This window comes from Chlorocebus sabaeus, chromosome 22 (assembly GCF_047675955.1).
Source record: "Chlorocebus sabaeus isolate Y175 chromosome 22, mChlSab1.0.hap1, whole genome shotgun sequence".
NCBI classification, from domain to species: Eukaryota; Metazoa; Chordata; class Mammalia; order Primates; family Cercopithecidae; genus Chlorocebus; species Chlorocebus sabaeus.
In genome coordinates, this window is record NC_132925.1 from 73,548,463 (window position 1) to 73,569,185 (window position 20,723).

General features: G+C 39.0%; 1 protein-coding gene across 6 annotated transcripts in view; it reads right to left on the reverse strand.

The window, feature by feature from the left end:
• SLC25A26 (solute carrier family 25 member 26) overlaps window positions 1–20,723 on the reverse strand; it is a 161,442-nt gene that overhangs the window by 123,516 nt on the left and 17,203 nt on the right. For all 6 annotated transcript variants that reach the window (XR_495282.3, XR_005242075.2, XM_007984917.3 and 3 more), the window contains one exon: window positions 15,171–15,280. Coding sequence is in view for 4 of the 6 variants with exons in the window: in XM_007984916.3 (XP_007983107.3) it covers window positions 15,171–15,280 (110 nt within the window). In the remaining 2 variants the exon portion in view is untranslated. The remainder of the gene's footprint in view (window positions 1–15,170; window positions 15,281–20,723) is intronic.

Below are 20,723 nucleotides of genomic sequence, written 5' to 3' on the forward strand. Positions count from 1 at the left end.
CCCTTGTTAGGGAGGTGGAGGATACCTAGATCTAGCAAAGAGTTAGGAACATGGGACACAAACCAAATCAGCATTCTGCGGGCAAAGGAGAAGTGGAAGGCAACAGTGTCTGCCAATCTTCAAAAAAATATTCTTCATTCCATAAGTTAGCCAGGATCAATGTTGATGGCAAGCAACCAAGCACCCTACTTGATGTGCAAGGGTGCCAGAAGCCTCAAATGGAGACTGGCAGAGGAACGCATCAAGAGTCTCCAGCAGCGCACATATGAGGGTTTCCAGTGTTCACCAGTATTGTTTCCATAGAGTGGCTGGGGTGGGAGATCCATTATGGTCAATTCATAAGGTACTGAGGGAGATGAGCAAGCGTAGACTACCGTCAGGGGAAGGTGGCTAGGTGTTAGGAGATGGGTTCAGAGTTAAGAGGGCCACAGGGACAAGGAATAGTGTGGTTTTACTTAAGACAGTCGATATTTGCACATACGATGGGGGAAAGTGCTCTCAGCAAGACAAAGGTTGATAACCTAGGAAAGATGTGAAATAATACATGAAGACCCCACAGGAAATAAAAAAAGTCAGAGTCAGAAGCCCGGGCCCATGCCTCTCCATCTGTGACTACCTCCCTTTACCAGGCCCACCCCTCAGCCTCGGGGCCACTCCTGCATCAAAACTGGATCTTTCATTCAGGGTTCAACTCCAGGGAGGAATGAGCAGTGGTCTGGCTGAGGGTCTGCAGCCCTAGACTGTGTCCCCAGTTCTGCAAGTGAATTCCCGAGTGTTTCCCTGGCCTTCCAGGTTTTTTTTTTAAATTCATTTCAAAATTAAGAAAACTGACAAATAATAATGCATATATTTATACAATTAGATGCATATATGTATAATTTTTCTTACTTGACTTGGACCAAATTTTTATGGTATCTTTTTAGGTCCTTATTTCTATAATTCTTAATTTTCCAAAATTATACCTTATCTAACCTCAAAAGATTCCCTCCCTTCTGAATTCTTAATTCCCAAATAAGCTTTCTTATCTGACATTTTTTACTTATTAACTTACACCATATAGTTTGTAAAATATATTTCCTCTTCTACTAAACTGTAAGCACCCTGAGAGCAAGAAGACGGTATGCACCAAACTTACTAATCAGCTGGTGTATTATTTTATGTTGAAAGCAAATGAAACTAGCCAGGAGGAAAGGAATCAGCAAAAAAAAAAAAAAAAAAAAAATCAATTCCACAGAAATGACTTCTCCATACTTTAGAATTTACATATAAATATACATAGAAACAGGGTGTCGTTCTGTCACCCAGACTGGAGTAAGGTGGCATCGTCATAGCTCACTGCAGCCTCAGTCCTGGGCCCAAGTAATCCTCCCATCTCAGCCTCTTGTGAAGCTGGGACTACGGATGTGTCACCACTCCTTGCTAATTTTTTCATCTTTTGGTAGAGACAGGATCTTGCTATGTTGCCCAGGATGGTCCCAAACTCCTAGCCTCAAGTGATCCACCTGCCTCCGCCTCCCAAAGCACTGGAATTACAGGTGGGAGCCACCACATCCAGCCTAATTTTTTTTTTTTTTTTTTTTTGCCTCTACACATATTGTCTATACATATACTTATGTAAAGAGTAGGGGAAAAACAGAGTAGAATTACAGATGTTTATTTTCTACCTACCTATATTTTCTAAATTCTCTACAATTCACATTTATTATTATTTCGTAAGTTTTTAACATAATTTCAAAGAAAAAAAGTATTTATTATGGACCAAAGATTTTAAGTGAGAGAGAAAAGTAAAATAAAAGGGCTAATTTAAAATATGCTTTTAGATGGCAACCTATTAGCCTTGATAAAAATTACATATTATAAATTTAGTAGCAATAAATCCACAAAAACAGATTAAAACTGCTTATCAGTAAGGCCTAAAATTGGGTATAAGTCCAATGAAACCTACATGAACCTAAAAGGACAGCTCCCAGCATCTAAAACTCATTAAAGAAATGAAAATAAATAAATAAGAGAAAGAAAAGGGTATACTAACTCTGCATTTTTCAATTCAAGAGGTCAAGAGTGAAATCCGACCCCAATATGTCAAGAAAATAGGAATTGTCTACTTCTGTGGCTTGGTATAAATATTTATGGAACTTCATGCTTCATAACCCTCCATGTTCTTACTATTATGTTTTTAGTTCTTAAAAATACAGATGCAGAAGAAAAACTTTGAAAAGGCTCTCTGATAAAAAAATCAATCTAACTAGTCGAGGGGTACAAAGCACCCAGCATGGCTTCCTGACTTCTGCTGGGTGACAACTGCAGCATAAGAGGCACACTACAAAGTAACGCTTCTGCTTCCTCCAGTACCTCCGGAGCCTTCCATTTGGTTTTCTATTAACTCTGATCCTTCTTAGATTTGAATTTGAGCTACAACAGAGTATTTCACTGCACAAGAACAAAAACATGTTACAGTATTATGGTTCTATGAAAGGAAATAAAGGGAATGTCATCTGTGGGTCTCTTGGTAAATTCATTCTGCAGAGCATTCTTTCCTCATAAATCTGGGGTTCAGTATGAATCCATGACACAGGAATGGTGGCATTTTCACTAAACCCAAGAATGTTTTATAAGTTAAAGTTCTATCTAAAAACAAGAACTACTAAGGTTTTCCATTTAAAAAAAAAAAATCATGCTCCCTCCATACTTTATCAAAATCAAAATGCAATGCTGGCCTCCTTCAACATGCCAAAATATGATGAAACCTTAGATTAAAATGTTGATTAAATCATGATGCTGCTACCAAGATTTTTCTTCCTTTGACATAAATAAAACCTTTTCTGCTGTTTTTAACTGACTGCTGCAACCAAGGACTGAATGTTTCCTTTTGGTATTTATTAAATGAAACACCAAGAACCAGGTGCACATGCATGCTGTCCCTGCTACTCAGGGAGGTAAAGACAGGAGGATCACTTGAGGCCACAAGTTTGAAGCCAGCCTAGGCCACCTATGAGACCCTGTCTCTTTAAACAAAAACAAAAACCCGAGATACAACACTACAAATCATATAACTAAGTGTCTGAAAAGGAACAAATTACAGTGAACTTTGGCCTCACTTTAGGTATTGAGTGGAGGAAGAGAGAGATGGATGCTACTAAAATCTCTGGTTCTTTCATTGCCATAGCCAAGTTCCCGTCCTTCAGCACATCACCACCGGGGTTTTACAATTGCACCCTGTCCTCTCGCTCTGGAAACGCTCTTCAAAGTCCCTGAGTATCTCCAATAATACCTTTTATTAACATTACATCTTCTCCCCAACTATTTCAACATAGTTCACAAAAAAAATCTGATTTAAGATTTTTCTCCCAGAAACTCCATCAACTACCTGCAAATATTCCTCTGATATTAGAAGCTAATTATGTCAGCATTTTACATATAAATCAACCTGAGATCACAGAAGTTGCTGAAGGTCAGAGAGCTACTTAGCTCAGGAAGTATGGGTGAAACCCAAGTCTTCTGATTATCATCTCCAGAATTATTTTTCAATAAAGATGTCATACTTACACACATCTAATGCACTTAAAGGTTCAAGGTTTAATTTCAGCTAATGCTTCATGTTTCAACAGGCAACTCTATAACCAATTCAATAGAAATTTAACAATACACTGAACAGAGCCAGTCAAAGCTTCATCATATTCAAAGCAAAAGCTATTTTGGACTTTACAGAGCAAACTCAATATGGTAAATTAGTAAGACAGGGGGTCAGGGAGAGACCCCAGGAAACTATAAAGATTCTTGAAATGCAATTTGCTTACTTGTACTTCATTTCCACATTCTCTTTGTAATTCCCAAAATTCTCTTTAGAAAGGTTTCCAATTAAGAATATTTAACATCTCTTTCTATACCATCATTTAAAAATCAAAAACCTCTACAACAGTTCCATTTGTGTGTCAAGTCTGCCATCTTCTGCTGATAAATGGAATTACAGCTGTTGACAGAACCAATTTACAAATCCTAACTTACACTCCTTAGATTTTAATTTTTACCTACTTACGTTGGGACCTATGTTCATTAAACCTTTCTCCCTTATAAGACTCTTTCTAATCACGCAAATAAGTTCAATCGTTGTAGGTATTAGTCTTCCCTCGCCTGACAAGACTGCTGTCTCGGATAATCCAGACTACACAGGGAAGTCTTCTCAATGAAAATAACTCTACCAACGCTTAGCCCCTGTGTCTAAAATTTGTTCACAGAATTTTACACAACCCAAAAGATAAGCCTTAAATGGCTTTTTTGCTTTTGTACTTTTCCATAACAGAAATGAGCCATGATTTCACAGGAGGCGACAAACGCCCCATGGATGGATTTATAGATTCCCACCAATACAAAAATCTGAACGTGGAGGAGGTGGCAATGGTGACTGTATTTGCTTCCTACTGTTGCTCTAACAAATCACCACACATTTAGTGGCTTAAAACACAAGCTTATTGTCTATAATTCTGAAGGTATGAATTCCAAAATGGGTCTTCCTGAGCTAAGATAGAGATATGTCAGTCAGGCAGTATGCCTTCTGGAAGCTGCAAGGGAGCGTCGGCTTCCTGATTTCTTGGGCTCCCCTGTACTCCTCGGTTTGTGGCCCCTCGCTCTATCTTTGGACCAGTCGTATAGTGTCTTCAGCTCTCTGACCCCCGCTCCTCTCTCCTAAGGACCCCAGTGATTAGACTGGGCGCACCTGGATAATCCAGAAAACTCTTTCCACTTCTCTTTTTTCTTTTTTGAGACGGAGTCTCGCTCTGTCACCCAGGCTGGAATGCAGTGGCACGACCTGCAAGCTCCGCCTCCCAGGTTCACGCCATTCTCCTGCCTCAGCCTCCTGAGTAGCTGGGACTACAGGTGCCCACCACCACGCCTGGCTAATTTTTTTGTGTGGTTTTTTTTTTTAGTAGAGACGGGGTTTCACCGTGTTGGCCAGGATGGTCTCAATCTCCTGACCTAATGATCCACCCGCCTCAGGCTCCCAAAGTGCTAGGATTACAGGCCACCATGCCCAGCCCCTACCTCAACATTCTTAACTGTATCTGCCAAATCTCTTTCTCATGTATGGAAACACGTTCACAGATTTGGGGACCAGGACATATTTATTGGGGGGGGCACTATTTTGCCTACCACAGTAACCAATGGCAAATTTTGGAACCTAATGTTTTAAGAAACCAGTGATGTGAATCCTTACTGCACAAGTAGTATACTTATCGCTACTTCTGCCATTTTTTAAATACTACACGAAAAAGAAAACAGAGGTGCTCCTTGAAGTACACACAGAGATATTTATCTAATTACTTATTCTGTAATGGTGTTTTATTGTTAGCTGGGAATAATAATAGCTGGGAAACTAGGAGCACATCACTAAACTTCTTTGAATTTCAATTTCCTCTTCTTCTGAATTGATATCCTTCCCAAAACCAGGAAATTCTAAAAACGTGCCACATTCAGCAACTTGTGTGAAATGGGGCTAGACCCAATGTTTATTCAACATTTTGTGTGTCAGATGCTAGGCTGGACGCTTTGTAAGTGCTGTATAATTTCATCCTTGTAAGAACTGTGACTGGAATGGCATTAATCCTATTTTTCCAAGATGAGGAAAACAGCGTTTCAGTGAAGGCAAGTAAATAGCCTACAGACAAATACGTGGACAAGCCACAAATCTGACCCTGATCTGTGTAACTTGACGGCCCATGTTCTATACCATGCTACCTCCCTACAGACATCCTCAAATACTCCCTAGTTATTTAACAGATGGATCCAACTAACTTATATGCACCTCAAAAACAGGGATCAAATTTCTTATCTGGTGTCTCTTAGCACCTATTAATAGTATTAGATATACAACAGGCACTCAAATATTGAAAAGCACACAATCACAAACCAAAGCAAATAAGTGACAGGGGCATTTAGTTCAAGAATCCTCATCTTAACAAGGCAATATTTTAGGAAATAAAGGTTTGTCACTGACAGAGTTCAGGCTTGCTTGGAAGTGGCTAATCCTAACCTCCTTTGGTATTTTGGTCCTTTGAGAGCAGTATTCAGTTTTTCCATTTACAATGTAGTGGCAATAACTGACCAAGTTTCACTCCTGTGGCTCAGAAGCATTTCTTCAACTGCATCATCCTATATGAAAACCATATTGTGCCTATAAACCTCAACTTAATTGTGTTCTATAAACTGATGCAGATCTTAAATAAAAAGTTAACAGAGTTTCCCTTCCCTTTTGTCCACTAACTAAATAAAACAATCAATGAAATACTCTCTCCCAGATCATGAATCAATATCATCTGAACTAACACTGCATACTATATTAGAAAAAGAAAATCCATACAACAGAAAACAATCTGAAATATGTTAGAAAAGGAAGTCATCGAGAAACTGGGGGTGGAGACATAGATGGGGTACAATATTCCTTTCTAAAGGCCTCCCTGATAAATCTCTTCAGCACATTCAATAGATGAATAACTACAAACAAGGTCATCACCACACACAGATAATGCCAAGCCAGGGCAAGCCCTGACCCTCCCCTGTCCTGACCGTCTCTCTCTTTCGTCTTCTTCCCCTCTCTGTGTATGAGCTCAGCGTCAGATGGCTGGGCCCACTGACAAGATGGGGCATGCTTATTCAACTTAGCTCGGCAGACTCCATTGGAGAATTCAAGCAGGTGCACAACACACAGAGACACAACAAACTAAAAGGCAACCAGGATGAAAAACGCACTGAAGGATGTCGATGGAAGGGCTCCTGAAAGAATGATCATCTTTCCGCCAGCTCTACCTCTTTAACATCTCTTGAATTCACTCTCTCCCTCTGCATCCCTCTGCCCAGGCTGTGGTTCTCTCCTGGGGATTCCTTTAATAGCCCCTTATCTCCACAAAGCTGCCAGGGGACTCTCTTAAAATTACAAGTCTGATCAAAAGATAAAAGCCCCAATCCTTACTATAGCAGGCAAGGCCCTATAGCTCTCAGCCCCTGCTTCACCTCAGGGTGACCCCATCACACTGTGCTCTAACTATATGGAACTTAAAACTACCTAACAAGGGCTTTTTAGAACTCCAATACTCCTCCTTGCACCCACCCACCTAACAAACTATCCTATTCTAAATGCAAGATAATAAAGTTGTACTATAACTGAGACTCCTGCTAAGTGAGTAGATTTTTGCTGCCCTGCCACAAAAACAAAACAAAAAGAGTAATTATGTGACATGATGGATATGTTGACTTACTTCACTGCAGCAACTATTTTATTATCTATATGTATCCCACATTGTGTTGTATACCTTAAATAGATACACAATTTTTTTAATGAATTAAATTAAACGCAGCTTAAAGCCTGGCTATTCTGTGAGGTTTTTCTGAATTAATACCCATCCATCTACCCCAATCCAGAGAAAACCAACCACTCCTTCCCTTCAGCCTCTCACTCTACCTTGTACAGATGCTCAATTTATGACAGGGTTATATCCCAATAAACCCATCCTAAGTTGAAAACATTTCAAGTTGAAATTGCATGTGATACCCCTAACCTATGGAATATCATTGCTTTAGCCTCACCTCCCTAAAACTTGCTCAGAATACTTACACCAGCGCAGCTGACTGGGACGTGCACTGCCCAGCACTGCCAGAGAGCATCTCATCACCTATTACCACCTATCGCTAGCCCAGGAAAAGATCAAAATGCAAAATCTGAAATACAGTTTCTACTGAATGCATCTCATTCTTGCACCATCGTAAAGTCATTTAAGTAGAACCATCGTAAGTCAGGGACCATCTATAGTTCCTTTTCTTAAAATGCCTGTAACACTTTAGTGCACTTACAACACTTTAGTGCACTTACATATCCATCTCCATTTCTAGACAGCAAGCCTCTAAAACGCAGTATCTTATCCTGTCATTTCATCTCCAATGCCTGGAACATATTAGGGACTTCAGATCTATATTCACACCACTAGGTAAGGACAATAAAAGTAGTGAAGGAATCTAGGATGAGCTGAACAAAAGCAACCTATTACAAAAAGGAACCAAAGACGTACAAATGAGGAAATAATACAAAATAAAAGGAGTCTGGAAAACAAGTTGTTTTTTATACTGTTGAGATAATTTTTCATGTAATTCTGATGGTTTAGGGTTGCTAAGAAGGAATTTAAAAGTCTGCCTGCCTTATGTATTTAATGCCCTGAAGGAAGACTCCCAGACACACTGAAAAAGGCAACAGACAGGAAAACAGGGTGAAAGGTCCCCATAATACATGGATGTGCTTAGACACATCAAACAAAAAAAGTGTTTGAGTGCACTCAGGTATCTGACAGTTCTATTTCAGCTTCTGTGTTTCCTGGTAGTAGTTATACACTCATACCTTCATTCATCTTTATATACAAGCAATTACCATCGTCAGCTACACTTCACTGTGGCCCAGGGCAGCCATGTTATCTTCTACTCCACCTATCCCCCATGACTCAATTATACAACTGTACAGAGATGCGGCAAAATATTCCAATTGCAAGTGAGAGATAATCTGTATTGACTGATGAATATTTCAAAAGCATGATTAATTCAAAAGATAAAACACATTTCAAAAGTTGTCAACCTTTCTTCTATTATCTTGCTCAGTGGTTCTTCTTAGAAAAGGCCAGTGAAGATCATGAAAAACACTACATACTCATTTTTAAAACATGATATTAAGTACATAAACAAAACAGCTTAAGCCCCCACTAGGGAAAAACTCAGTAACATGTGCACCATGCTCTGGAGCTGACAAACACCACACAGCATCTATGCGTCCCATCCTTTAACCAGTGGGAAAGCTGAATAAAAACATGTTTGCCACATATGCTGATACCAAACAAGACCCTGGAATGGACTGTCGTACAAAGGGGGTCCAATGGCCTTGTCAGTCACTAAAGGAGCTAAACTGCACAAGTTGCCTTCACCTACGAGGCTCTATGACGGTATGGGCCTTCGAGAAAACCTCAGTGAGGTTCCAACTCATTCTAACTCCAGTTAAACCCAAATCTACATGTCTGAGTTCACTGTCACACCCAAAATTAACCAGTTTATTAAACTAGCCTTTTTAGGTCTAACATATGTCATTTTGAGGAGAACAGAAAGAATAACACATTTGATCTACAAGTGGTAACACCACACCCAGTGTCATGCACCTACTAAAATATTATGTAGGGAACTACTGAGCCAATTCAGTAAAAATATTTACTACTGGGGTATAAGTTCAGACGTTTTATGTGCCTAGATCAGTGGCATTTAAATATTAGTGAGTTGCACAATCATCTAGAAATTGTGATTAAAATACAGGAACCCTGGTGTCATCTCCAAAAATCCCTATTTGTAACTAGCTACCTACGCAATTGATGGTGAAGTACGGCCTGATGCTCATCGGGCCTTCTTGGGGAAGTACTGTTAGAGGCTGTCAGAAAAACATTTACAAAACATGATATCATTTATTTCCTAGCTTTCTCAATCCCAAGTCAGAACAGGACTGTAAAGGACACTTGAAAAGGACACTCTACCAGCATCTAAGTGTATGAGGACATGTACATGTCACCTATGCACACATATTACATTCATAGTGTTGCTGCTTTCAAGGGTGAAGAAATTTCAACGTTTTTTTCATTTCTGACAATATGAAGAAAGACAAAAGTAGGATAAGATACAACAAAAGTCAAATCTTCAAACCTTTTAAGAAAAGAAAATCATTACCACTAGAACGTTATAACATATGTAGCGTTAAAGTAAACCTGCCCCAACCTTTGATCTAATTACAGATTCTACTTCCCAAAGGGCCTTTTCTGTGTGTGATGAAAACTGAGCTGTAAAATTATTGAGGTAGGGATTTAGAGATTTGGCACAGCAATCTTCCTAATAAAAACGGCACAAGTGAGACCCCTCTTGCTATTGTTACATGTTAAATCTTATTTGATTGATTTTACTGTATTCCAAATTGCAAACACAAGGTAGAAGGTTGTAATTATAATTTTATTGATTCATCATTAAGTTTTAATCAAGCTGTTGCTACAGGGAATGGTTATTATTTTGGCAGGTTCTTTTGTTTCTAAGTTTCTTTAATAGTTGCTACAAGAAAGTAACTGTGGCTATATTCAATACAAACAAAATGTTATTGTTTCTAAGGAATCTAACATAATAATCTTCGATCAAAGCAAATGTGTTACAGAATGATTGCACTAAAGTATTTCTTATAATCTCTATCTAGCTTACTATGCCTTTCTGACCATTGACAGCTATAAATGTTTTCTATTCCTATTTCTTTTTATTTTACAAATGAAAATTTATCTCCTCTACATTCACCTGTTGGTTTCTCTTAATCTCAGCAACCATACTTGCATGAATCTAAAATCCAAAGTTTACCTTCTATGAGACTAAAACAGGTTACTAAAAAAAGGAGTAATATGTATATAAGCATTTATTGAGAAAATTGATACTGAATGGCTTCAGGAAGTTTTTTTTTTTAAGTTCAAAGATTATCAGAGCATCAGAACCAACATTTCCACAAAATTCATAAATTTGGCAAACTTCTCAGCATACTAAACCATAACTGAATTTAAAGTCCATTTAAGGTCAACATTGGCAGGGTGCAGTGGCTCATGTCTGGATTACAGTACTTTAGAAGGCCACAGTGGAAGAATTGCTTGAAGCCAGGAGTTCAAGACTAGCCTGGGCAACATAGTAAGGTCCCATCTTTACAAAACTGTTTTTAAAAATTAGCCAGGCATAGTGGCACTTGCCTATAATCCCAGCTACTCAGGAGGCTAAAGTGAGAAGATCACGTGAGCCCAGAAGTTACAGGTTACAGAAGTTATGAACACATCACTGCATTCCAGCCTGGGTAACAGAGTGAGACCCTGTCATTCATTCATTTGTAAGAGTGTGTGTGTGTGTGCACGCATATATATATACACACACACACACATATGTATATATATTTATATTTTTATTTAAATAGTCAACATCAAGAAGCATTTCATGTGGAAAGTCCTCAATCTATGTACACCCTGCTGACCAACTGTCCTCTTAAGATTCTCTAAGGGCCGGGCCCAGTGGCTCACGCCTGTAATCTCAGTACTTTGAGAGGCCTAGGCGGGCAGATCACGAGGTCAGGAGATCGAGACCATCCTGGCTAACACGGTGAAACTCTGTCTCTACTAAAAATACAAAAAATTAGCCGGCCGTGGTGGCAGGCGCCTGTAGTCCCAGCTACTCGGAAGGCTGAGGCAGGAGAATGGCATGAACCCAGGAGGCGGAGCTTGAAGTGAGCCAAGATGGCGCCACTGCACTCCAGCCCGGGCGACAGAGCAAGACTCCATCTCAAACCAAAAAAAAAAAAAAGTTTCTCTAGGAATTGCCAGGCCTAGTGGCACACACCTGTAGTCTCAGCTACTGAAGATCCCTTGAGGCCAAGTGTCTGAAGCCAACATGAGCAAATTACCAACAGCCCAGCTCCATAGAAACTATGAACAGGTGTTTGATATTTGGCCTTACCAGCTCAGGGACCACAGAACCCCCAAGAGACACAGTGCAGGTACAATGTCCTCATCTGTTTTATCTCCAGTCTCATGGATACTTGTTTCCTAATTCTAAAATCTATCTACCCCACCTCCCAAGCCTAACAGTCCACATATCAAATGTTATGACATAATATTTGGAAATCTTAGAAACTCGGAGCCTTTTCCAAGGCTCCAATTTTTTAAGATATTAGTTACAGATACTAGGAGCATTAGAATATACAAGACTTTCTATAAATAAAAAGATGTATGATTAACATGAGAAATCTAATAGCTACTATTTGCCCTACCTATTATATCACTTTCTATTTTCTTGGACAGAAAGTTTACAAACTGAAGCAAGCCTGCCCTTCAACATGGCAAACTAGCTTTCAGGCAAGATGGCCCCAGGTGAAATGAAGTGGCCAGGTTCTTTTTTTGTTGCTTGCTCTCAACAACATATCAACAAATCTAAGTATATATTCTCCAAACTAACTGCATGTAGTAAGACTGTGTGTCAGGACATAATCACCAAAAAAAATTTTAAAAAGAAATGAAGTACTAACAGATGCTATAACACGGATGAACCTGGAAAACAGTACAGTAGCTGAAAAAAGTCGGTAACAAAAGATCACATATCATAGGATTCCATTTATATCCAATGTCCAAAATAGGCAAATTCATAGAGACAGAAAGCAGACCAGTGGTTGCCTGGGTGTGGGGAGGGTTGGGGTGAAATGGGGATTGTGACTTCAATGGGTAAGGGCCTCCTTTGGGGAGTGATGAATGTTTTAAAATGGACGCTGGCAATGGTTGTCCAACTCTATGAATATGGTATAAACCACTGAATTGTACACTTTAAATGGGTGAACTGCATGGTATGTGAACTATATCTCAATAAAGCTGGTTTCTTTAAAAAAAATCTTTTTTTTTTTTTTTTTTTTTTTTGAGACGGAGTCTCGCTCTGTCGCCCAGACTGGAGTGCAGTGGCCGGATCTCAGCTCACTGCAAGCTCCGCCTCCCAGGTTCACGCCATTCTCCTGCCTCAGCCTCCCGAGTAGCTGGGACCACAGGCGCCTGCCACCTCGCCCGGCTAGTTTTTTGTATTTTTAGTAGAGACGGGGTTTCACCATGTTAGCCAGGATGGTCTCGATCTCCTGACCTCGTGATCCGCCCGTCTCGGCCTCCCAAAGTGCTGGGATTACAGGCTTGAGCCACCGCGCCCGGCCTAAAAAAAATCATCTTTAATTTTTACTTTTCTGTTAACTCTCTTTTCCATATCCCCAATTCACTATATTCTTAAGCAAGGAATATTAGGTTACTAAGCAGTTTGTAGATTCTTGTTCAAACTTCCTAAAGAAAAAAAGTACATCAAAAACAAATTCACAATATAATACAATTTTTTAACGTAAATGTTATAAAGGTTAATTCATTTCCCAAGTTTCCTATGTAAACATATGCCATTACTTTTCTAATTACAAAGAAAAGTGTGATTTGATAAAAGGCTTACAAACTTAAGACCTTTTTCTTCACTGTGTTGTCCATTTCTGTTATGCCCATCACAAGACTGGAGGTTTAATAAGACTGCATGAATACCAGGCTGTGCGATTTGAAAATAGTGTAACAAGCAACAGACAAGGCTGTCCCTCAGCATTGTGCAGAAGGGGTAGGGAGAAAGTAAGTTAATGAGGGGAATGAAGAAACTTTTATTTGTATTATACATTTCTCCTCTGCATTCGTTTTGAGGTTTTTTTTTTTTTCTTTAATCATAACTGTGTTTATGATTTTGGTTTAAAATATCACTTTTGGCCAGGCACAGTGGGTCATGCCTATCACCCCAGTACTTTGGAAGGCTGAGTCAGGAGGACTATATGAGGCCAAGAGTTTGAGACCAATCTGGAAAACATAATGAGACCCCCATCTCTTTGAAAATAAAAACAAAAATAAATATCACTTACACTTACCACTTACAGTATTGTGTTCTACTTTGACTGAAATTATTTACAAAAGAAAGTTTGTTTTTTAAACACATGGTAGGAACAGACTATTTTTTGTCCATTGTTTCCAATTTTACTTCATTATAATGATACAACTAATGATCTGTAACGACACTGTCTCTGCAGTATTCACTAAAACTGGCCCTGTGGGCTATTGTTATTTTTATTTATTTATTTTTTATTTTTTATTTTTTTTTGAGACGGAGTCTCGCTCTGTCGCCCAGGCTGGAGTGCAGTGGCCGGATCTCAGCTCACTGCAAGCTCCGCCTCCTGGGTTCATGCCATTCTCCGGCCTCAGCCTCCCGAGTAGCTGGGACTACAGGCGCCCACCACCTCGCCCGGCTAGTTTTTTTTGCATTTTTTTTTAGTAGAGACGGGGTGTTATTTTTATTAAGTTCCAATTATGCTTGAAGAAGTCTATCTTCTTTACTTGCTGGGTGCAAAGTTTAACATATTATCAACAGACCAATCTCGCCATTGTGTTGTTCAAATCTTCTATGGCCTTAGTAAGTTTATGCCTGCTTTGAGAGAGAGACGTGACTATCTCCACCTAAGACTATGGTTTTGTTCATTTCTCCGTAAAATTCTGTCAGTTTTTGCTTTATATGTTTTGAGACTATGTTATTCAGTGCATGTTCAGGTTTGTTATATCTCCTGAAAGAACTGTTCCTGTATCATTATGCACTGGTCTCTTTGTTTTTTGCCTTACGTATTTTTTCCTAATATTAATATTATTCCACAAACTCTTTTCCAATTAGTATTTCTCTATCAGTTAAGGTTTCATCACAGAAGCAAAACCACTATGAGTGATAAGGATAAGGATTATAGAGATTTGACCAGCAATTATGGGAGCTAATTAAGCAGTTTGTATAGGGCTGCTGCTTCTGCATCTACTGTTGGGATAGAAATCAAAGGGCAGGCAACAGGAAAGGAAAGATGGATGTGAAGTGGAGGAAGAACAAGGACAGACTGGAAGTCACATTTATTTCTCACCAACCTGTGAGAGAGAACTTGCAGTATAAGCTGGCACCCTTCATTACAGAGTCCACAAATCTGACCTAGAATTTGGATAACCTGATGGAGAAGAACCAGAGGGAGCTGGAGAAGCTGGAAGTCAAATGCCAACATGGTGATATAGCAAAGTCAGGTGTGTAAGCTGCAACATTGCCTGACCATATACCAACCTTCTGGGCATAAATACAGCTCTTCACTTCTACCTTACAAAGAACACGCAAATTTCTCTTGTGGCTGACCCAAACTGAAAGAAACTACTTTGGAAAGGAAATTCTCGGAAAAGTAGTTCGAGCTCAGTTGTGTGCTGACACAATACAAAGCTGTCACAATTTGAATGGATATTTTCTTCCACTCTTTTGTCTTTTTTCCATTAATTATGTTTTAGATCTGTCTCTTGTAAATTACACATAACTAGAATTCTTCTTCTGTCCTACATCAGGCTCTATCTTTTAGTTGTCAGCCTCTATCTTCTAACTGTCATATTTAATCCATTTACATTTATTGGCATTTATAACTTTCATAATTTAAAAATAATTTTTTAAAAAATGAAATAAATATGTATTGAAAATATATGCATCATGTGCATTTCTGAAGTATTTTATACACAAAACTTGTTACTTACCACTTCTCCAGCAGAGGCAGCCAACATATGTTTCATAGGTGTCAAATATGAAGATGAATCAGTATGCAAAAACCACTTCACATATTCATAGGTGATAAAAAATGCAGCAGCTGAAATTTAAAACAAGCCAGTCTTTCACAAAGTTTAAACATATATTCAAACTGTTAAGAAACATGTTTCTCAAAAGGTATGACAACAATTATTAAATTATGAGATAACAGAAAAGGTGATAAGCACATATTTTTTTTCCTACCCTCACTCTTTTGGAATTTACTGAGGCCATGTTATATGCCTGATCTTAGACTTACAGAAATGCAGAAAATATAATGCTTACCCTGAGGGAGCATAAGAGCTAATCTAGCACTTACCGTGTTGTGCTGACAAATTACTTAAACATTTTTAAAGTCAACTTTAGAAAAGGATATGAATTTCTGTGATCCAAAATACCATTATGTATGGCCATAAAACAATCAACTACATTATGAATAAATAGATTAAAATTGCAAACATACTTTAACTTGAAAGAAAATGTCTATTCTATAATGTTTTATTGCTGGTTACTCAAAATAACCATGGCTATTTTTTACTGCATGAATTCACCTTCACATCAAGAAAACAATCAACCACTTAATTTAAACTGGAAATCAAAATCTCTAAAAAGCTACCCCTATCACCATAAACTAATCGCAGCTGCACACGAGGGCTTTAAAACTTTCTATGTACTGTTAATCAAAAAATGTTTATCAGTTGGATAAAAGATAAGGCACAAGAGATAAAGGAATGACAAATTCATCTTCTGAAGGACATTTGAACATGTCACAAAGTCTGAAACACTGAGGAAAACAGCCTGATACGTGAAAATCAGTTCTCCAAAGTCAACAAAAGCTTGTAAAGGATCTTCACATGCTAACAAATATACACTAGGCTAAAAAAAGAAGCACTCTGTCCACGAATGAATAATGACCAGTTCAGGCAGTTTTACGTGGTTAACACAAGTCTATTCCCATTTGTTTCTTCATACGATTTTTCCCACTTCAGCCCACTCACTAAATGTGGAGCTATAATACCTCTAATTGCATTCAGCTGTTAAGTTCTGCCACTCTACCTCCTACCCTCCTAATCCCCAAGAAAAGGGAGAAAGACAGTGGTAAAACTTCCTCCATTTCATGGTTAACCACCTCAACTTCGTCTGACTTTATGGCTTCTTTTGTGATCTACAAGGTTCTTTAAGAATATAAGTTCCAAACCTCCCTCCAACCTCCAGGTGGCATCCAAGAAGGCCTCTACTAACTGGAAATGTCAGTACAGTCAGGTTCCAAGTTGGCGGCTGAACAAGTTAAAGCAAAGAAGAGGGGCTGGGTTATCTGATGCCTATAGTTTCTTCTGGCTCTTAACAAACAAACAACAACAACAAAATAAAAACAAACCACTATGCTTTCTCTACATTCCCTTCAAAACAGGGAGTAAGGCTCCTAAACATGGTCTTCTCTTCACCTCTTTCCATCTTTCGTCCCCTCTAGCCCCACCCCAATCCCTCACTCCTGCAGCATAGGTTTACAAAAACATCCATAGCCACTGATGATCAACTACAGTGAAGTTCTGTACTCAGATTAAGACCGTAAGCAACAGCAAAATAAAAAAGACACCAAACACAAAAGTCCAATTCATTCAAAATTTGCAGTAAAACAAGGCTATTTTTGAAACCCTGGTACTCTCACTTTTCCCTAGCATCTCCCATTCACTAAAGTTTGGTGGATGGGACCAAAAAAAAAAAAAATCAAAACCACATTCTATAAGTAAACTCCTAAAGGAAGAAGAATGCAAAACCTGTGATCTTAATGACAGCACTATGTAACCCACACACTACAGCTAATTGTACATCTCCCCACAATAATCTTTATGTGCAATATGTAAGAGAAAAAGATCTTTAGAAGAGTGAGTGTAAAGGAAGGAGACATCATAAAAAATGGCGACCAAAAGATGGGGACTTAGTGACACGTTTCTTTGCAATTCCCTAGTTCAGAGGTTCTCAAACTTGTCTGAATGTAGGAATCATCTAGGGATTTTTTTAAAACATCCAATGCCCAGGTCACACCTCAGACCAATTAAGTCACAATCTCTGGGGTTGGGTGACAAACACCAGTACAAGTGATCCTTGAACATGGGTTTAAAGGCACAGGTTCACTTATACATGGCTTTTTTTCAATAAATATATTGGAAAAAATTTTGGATATTCGTGATAATCTGAACAAACTTATAGATGAACCACATAGCCTAGAAATACCAAAAAATTAAGAAAAGGTGGCTGGCTGGGCACCATGGTTCATGCCTGCAATCCCAGCACTTTGAGAGACTGAGGCGGGTGGATCATGAGATCAGGAGATCGAGACCATCCTGCCTAACACGGTGAAACCCCATCTCTACTAAAAATACAAAAAAAAAAAAAGCCGGGTGTGGCAGCGGGCGCCTGAAGTCCCAGTTACTCAGGAGGCTGAGGCAGGAGAATGGCATGAACTCAGGAGGCAGAGCTTGCAGTGAGCCGAGATGGCACCACTGTACTCCAGCCTGGGTGACAGAGCAAGACCCTGTCTCAAAAAAAAAAAAAAAAAAAAAAGAAAAGGCTAGCCGTGCCATGAATACATAAAATATATGTAGATACTAGCCTATTTTATCATTTACTAACATAAAACATAAAAAGTTAAAATTCATCAAAACTTATAAACACAAACCATATAGCACATCATTCACAGTTGAGAGAAATGTAAACAAATGTAAAGATGGGCCAGGCACAGTGGCCCACATCAGTAATCCCAGCACTTTTGGAGGCTGAGGCTTAAGCTCAGGAGTTCAAGACCAGCCTGGACAACACAGAGAAACCCCATCTTTACAAAAAAAACACAAATAATTAGCCAGGTGTGGTCGCCCACACCTGTAATCCCAGCTACTTGAGAGACTGAGGTGGGAAGATCACCTGAGCCTGGGAGGTTGAGGTTGCAGTGGGCCAAGATCATGCCACTGCATTCCAGTCTGGGCAACGGAGTAAGACCTGTCGCAGGGGGAAAAACAAGGTGTAGTGTTAAATCGTAACTGCACACCAAATTAACTGCAGCACACACTGTACTACGTAGTAATCTCTTTGCCACCTCCTCTCGCTATTATCATGAGTTCAGATGTTGCCGAGTATCCACTTAAAACGCCATGTGACACTAATTATCTCCACATGAGCAGTTCATCGCCCCAATAAATTGCCTGTCACAGTACAAAAGGATCTCTCCCAGTTCTTATGTATTTTTTGTTGTGGTTAGTGCCATACCACAAACTTTGAATAACACCATAGGACCCATATGAAGTGCCACTAGTGATGCTGGAAGTGATGACATTACAAGAAAGCTCCTAAGAAGCAGAAAGGAGTCAAGACATTACAAGAAAAAGTCAAATTGCTTGTTACATACCACAGACTGAAACAGTGGCTGCCAGCCATTTCAAAAGGAATGAATCCAGCTTAATCCATTGTTTAAAAAAAAGAAAAAGAAAAGAAACAAAACTCATTAACCCATTGCCGCAGCTATGTCAGCAGGCATGAAAACTTTGCACTTCTTGCAAACTACCTTTTTTCTTGTTTTGAAAATGCAGCTTTTATGTGGGTAAAGGATTGCTATAATAAAGGCATACTTATTATGTCTAAAATCATTTGAGAAAAAGCAAAGTCATTTCATGACAAGATCAAACAAAAGGAAGGTGAAAAATCTAAAGCTGAAGAAGTTAATGCCAGCCAAGGATAGTTTGATAATTTGAGAAAAAGATTTGGCTTTAAAATGTCAAGATAACAGGAGAAGCAGCTTCTGCCATCCATAAGTCAGTAAACAAGTTCCCAGCTGCCATTAAGTAAATTATTGAGGAGAAAGGACATCTGCCTGAGTAGGTTTCTAATGTAGATGACAGTGACCTATTCCGGGAAAAGAAAAATGTCACAAAGGACATTTATTAGTAAGGAAGAGAAGCAGACAAATCCTTCACAGTATTCATGACAGAGCCAATCAAGAAAACCATAAAAGAGATTGTGGATGTAAAAAAAAAAAAAAAAAAAAGGTGGGGGTGAAGGGTTTCAAAATATAAATCTTAAATTCAAGAGCTGACACCACACCAGAGGAATTAACGGAAGACAACTTGGTGAAGATGAGTGCTTCCAAACCAGTGTCAAATGACAAGGGAGATGTAGAAGAAGGAGTGCCAGAAAAGAAAATGACATCAGACAATCTAGCAGAAAGGTTCTGATTATTAAAGACTGCTTTTGACTTCTTTTATGATGAGGACGCTTCTACAATATGGGCACTGAAACTAAAGCAAATGGTGAAAGGATTGGTACCATATAGAATCATTTTCAGAGAAATGAAACAGCAAAAAAGTGAGACAGAAACTATGATATATTTCCATAATATTATACCATGTGAGCCTGCTTCTCTTGCCTCCCCTTCCACCTCCTCTACTTCTTCTGCCTCTGCCACCCCTGAGACACCAAGACCAGCTCCTCTTTTTTCTCCTCTTCCTCAGCCTACTCAACCTGAAGACCTTTATGATGATCCACTTCCCCTTACTGAATATACGTTTTCTCTTCCTTACAATTTTAATATTTTTTCTCTAGCTTACCAGATTGTAAGAATACAGTATATAAAACATTTGCCGGGTGCAGCGACTCACGCCTGTAATCCCAGCACTTTGAGAGGTCAAGGCAGGCGGATCACATGAGGTCAGGATAACATGGTGAAACCCTGTCTCTACTAAAAATACAAAAAATTAGCCAGGTGTGGGGGTGTGTGCCTGTAATCCCAGCTACTCAGGAGGCTGAAGCAGGAGAATCACTTGAACCCAGGAATTGGAGGTTGCAGTGACCTGAGATCACGCCATTGCACTCCAGCCTGGGAGGTGACACAGAAAGACTCTGTCTTGAAAAAAAATAAAAAACAAAAAATAAAAAAAAAAAAAACATAAATATATGTTAATACATATCTTAACACACATACAAAGTATGTGCTACTCAACTGTTTATGCTATCATTAAGGCAGCAGCAGGCTATCAGTAGTTAAGTTTTGGGGAAGTCAAAAGTTATATTCCGATTTTTGACTGCACGGGGGTTGACACCCCTAACCGCCACATTGTTCAAGGGTCAACTGTATTTGTTTAAGCTCTTCAGTAATCAGGTGATTCCAAAGTGGACAAACTGGGGAACCTATGACCCTCTCACATACTTAAAACTATGCTTGGCATGGAGTGGATGCTCAGTTAATGACTTGTTACAATTACTCAAAGTATTAACATACACAGAAATGCAAGGATGACCAAAACAGTTTGCCATTCTAATGATGGCTGGGGGATGAGGAAGGGCAGGAGAAAAAAAGAAACAGAAATACTATTTTTCTGTTTGCACTACAAATCTTTGTATGAATGCTATGCTCACAGAAATGTCAAGTTAACATAAGAGAAAAAAATTCTCATGAATCATCCTGTGAAAAATGAAAGCAAACCCTAGAATTTAGGAATCTTCTAGAGCTGTGG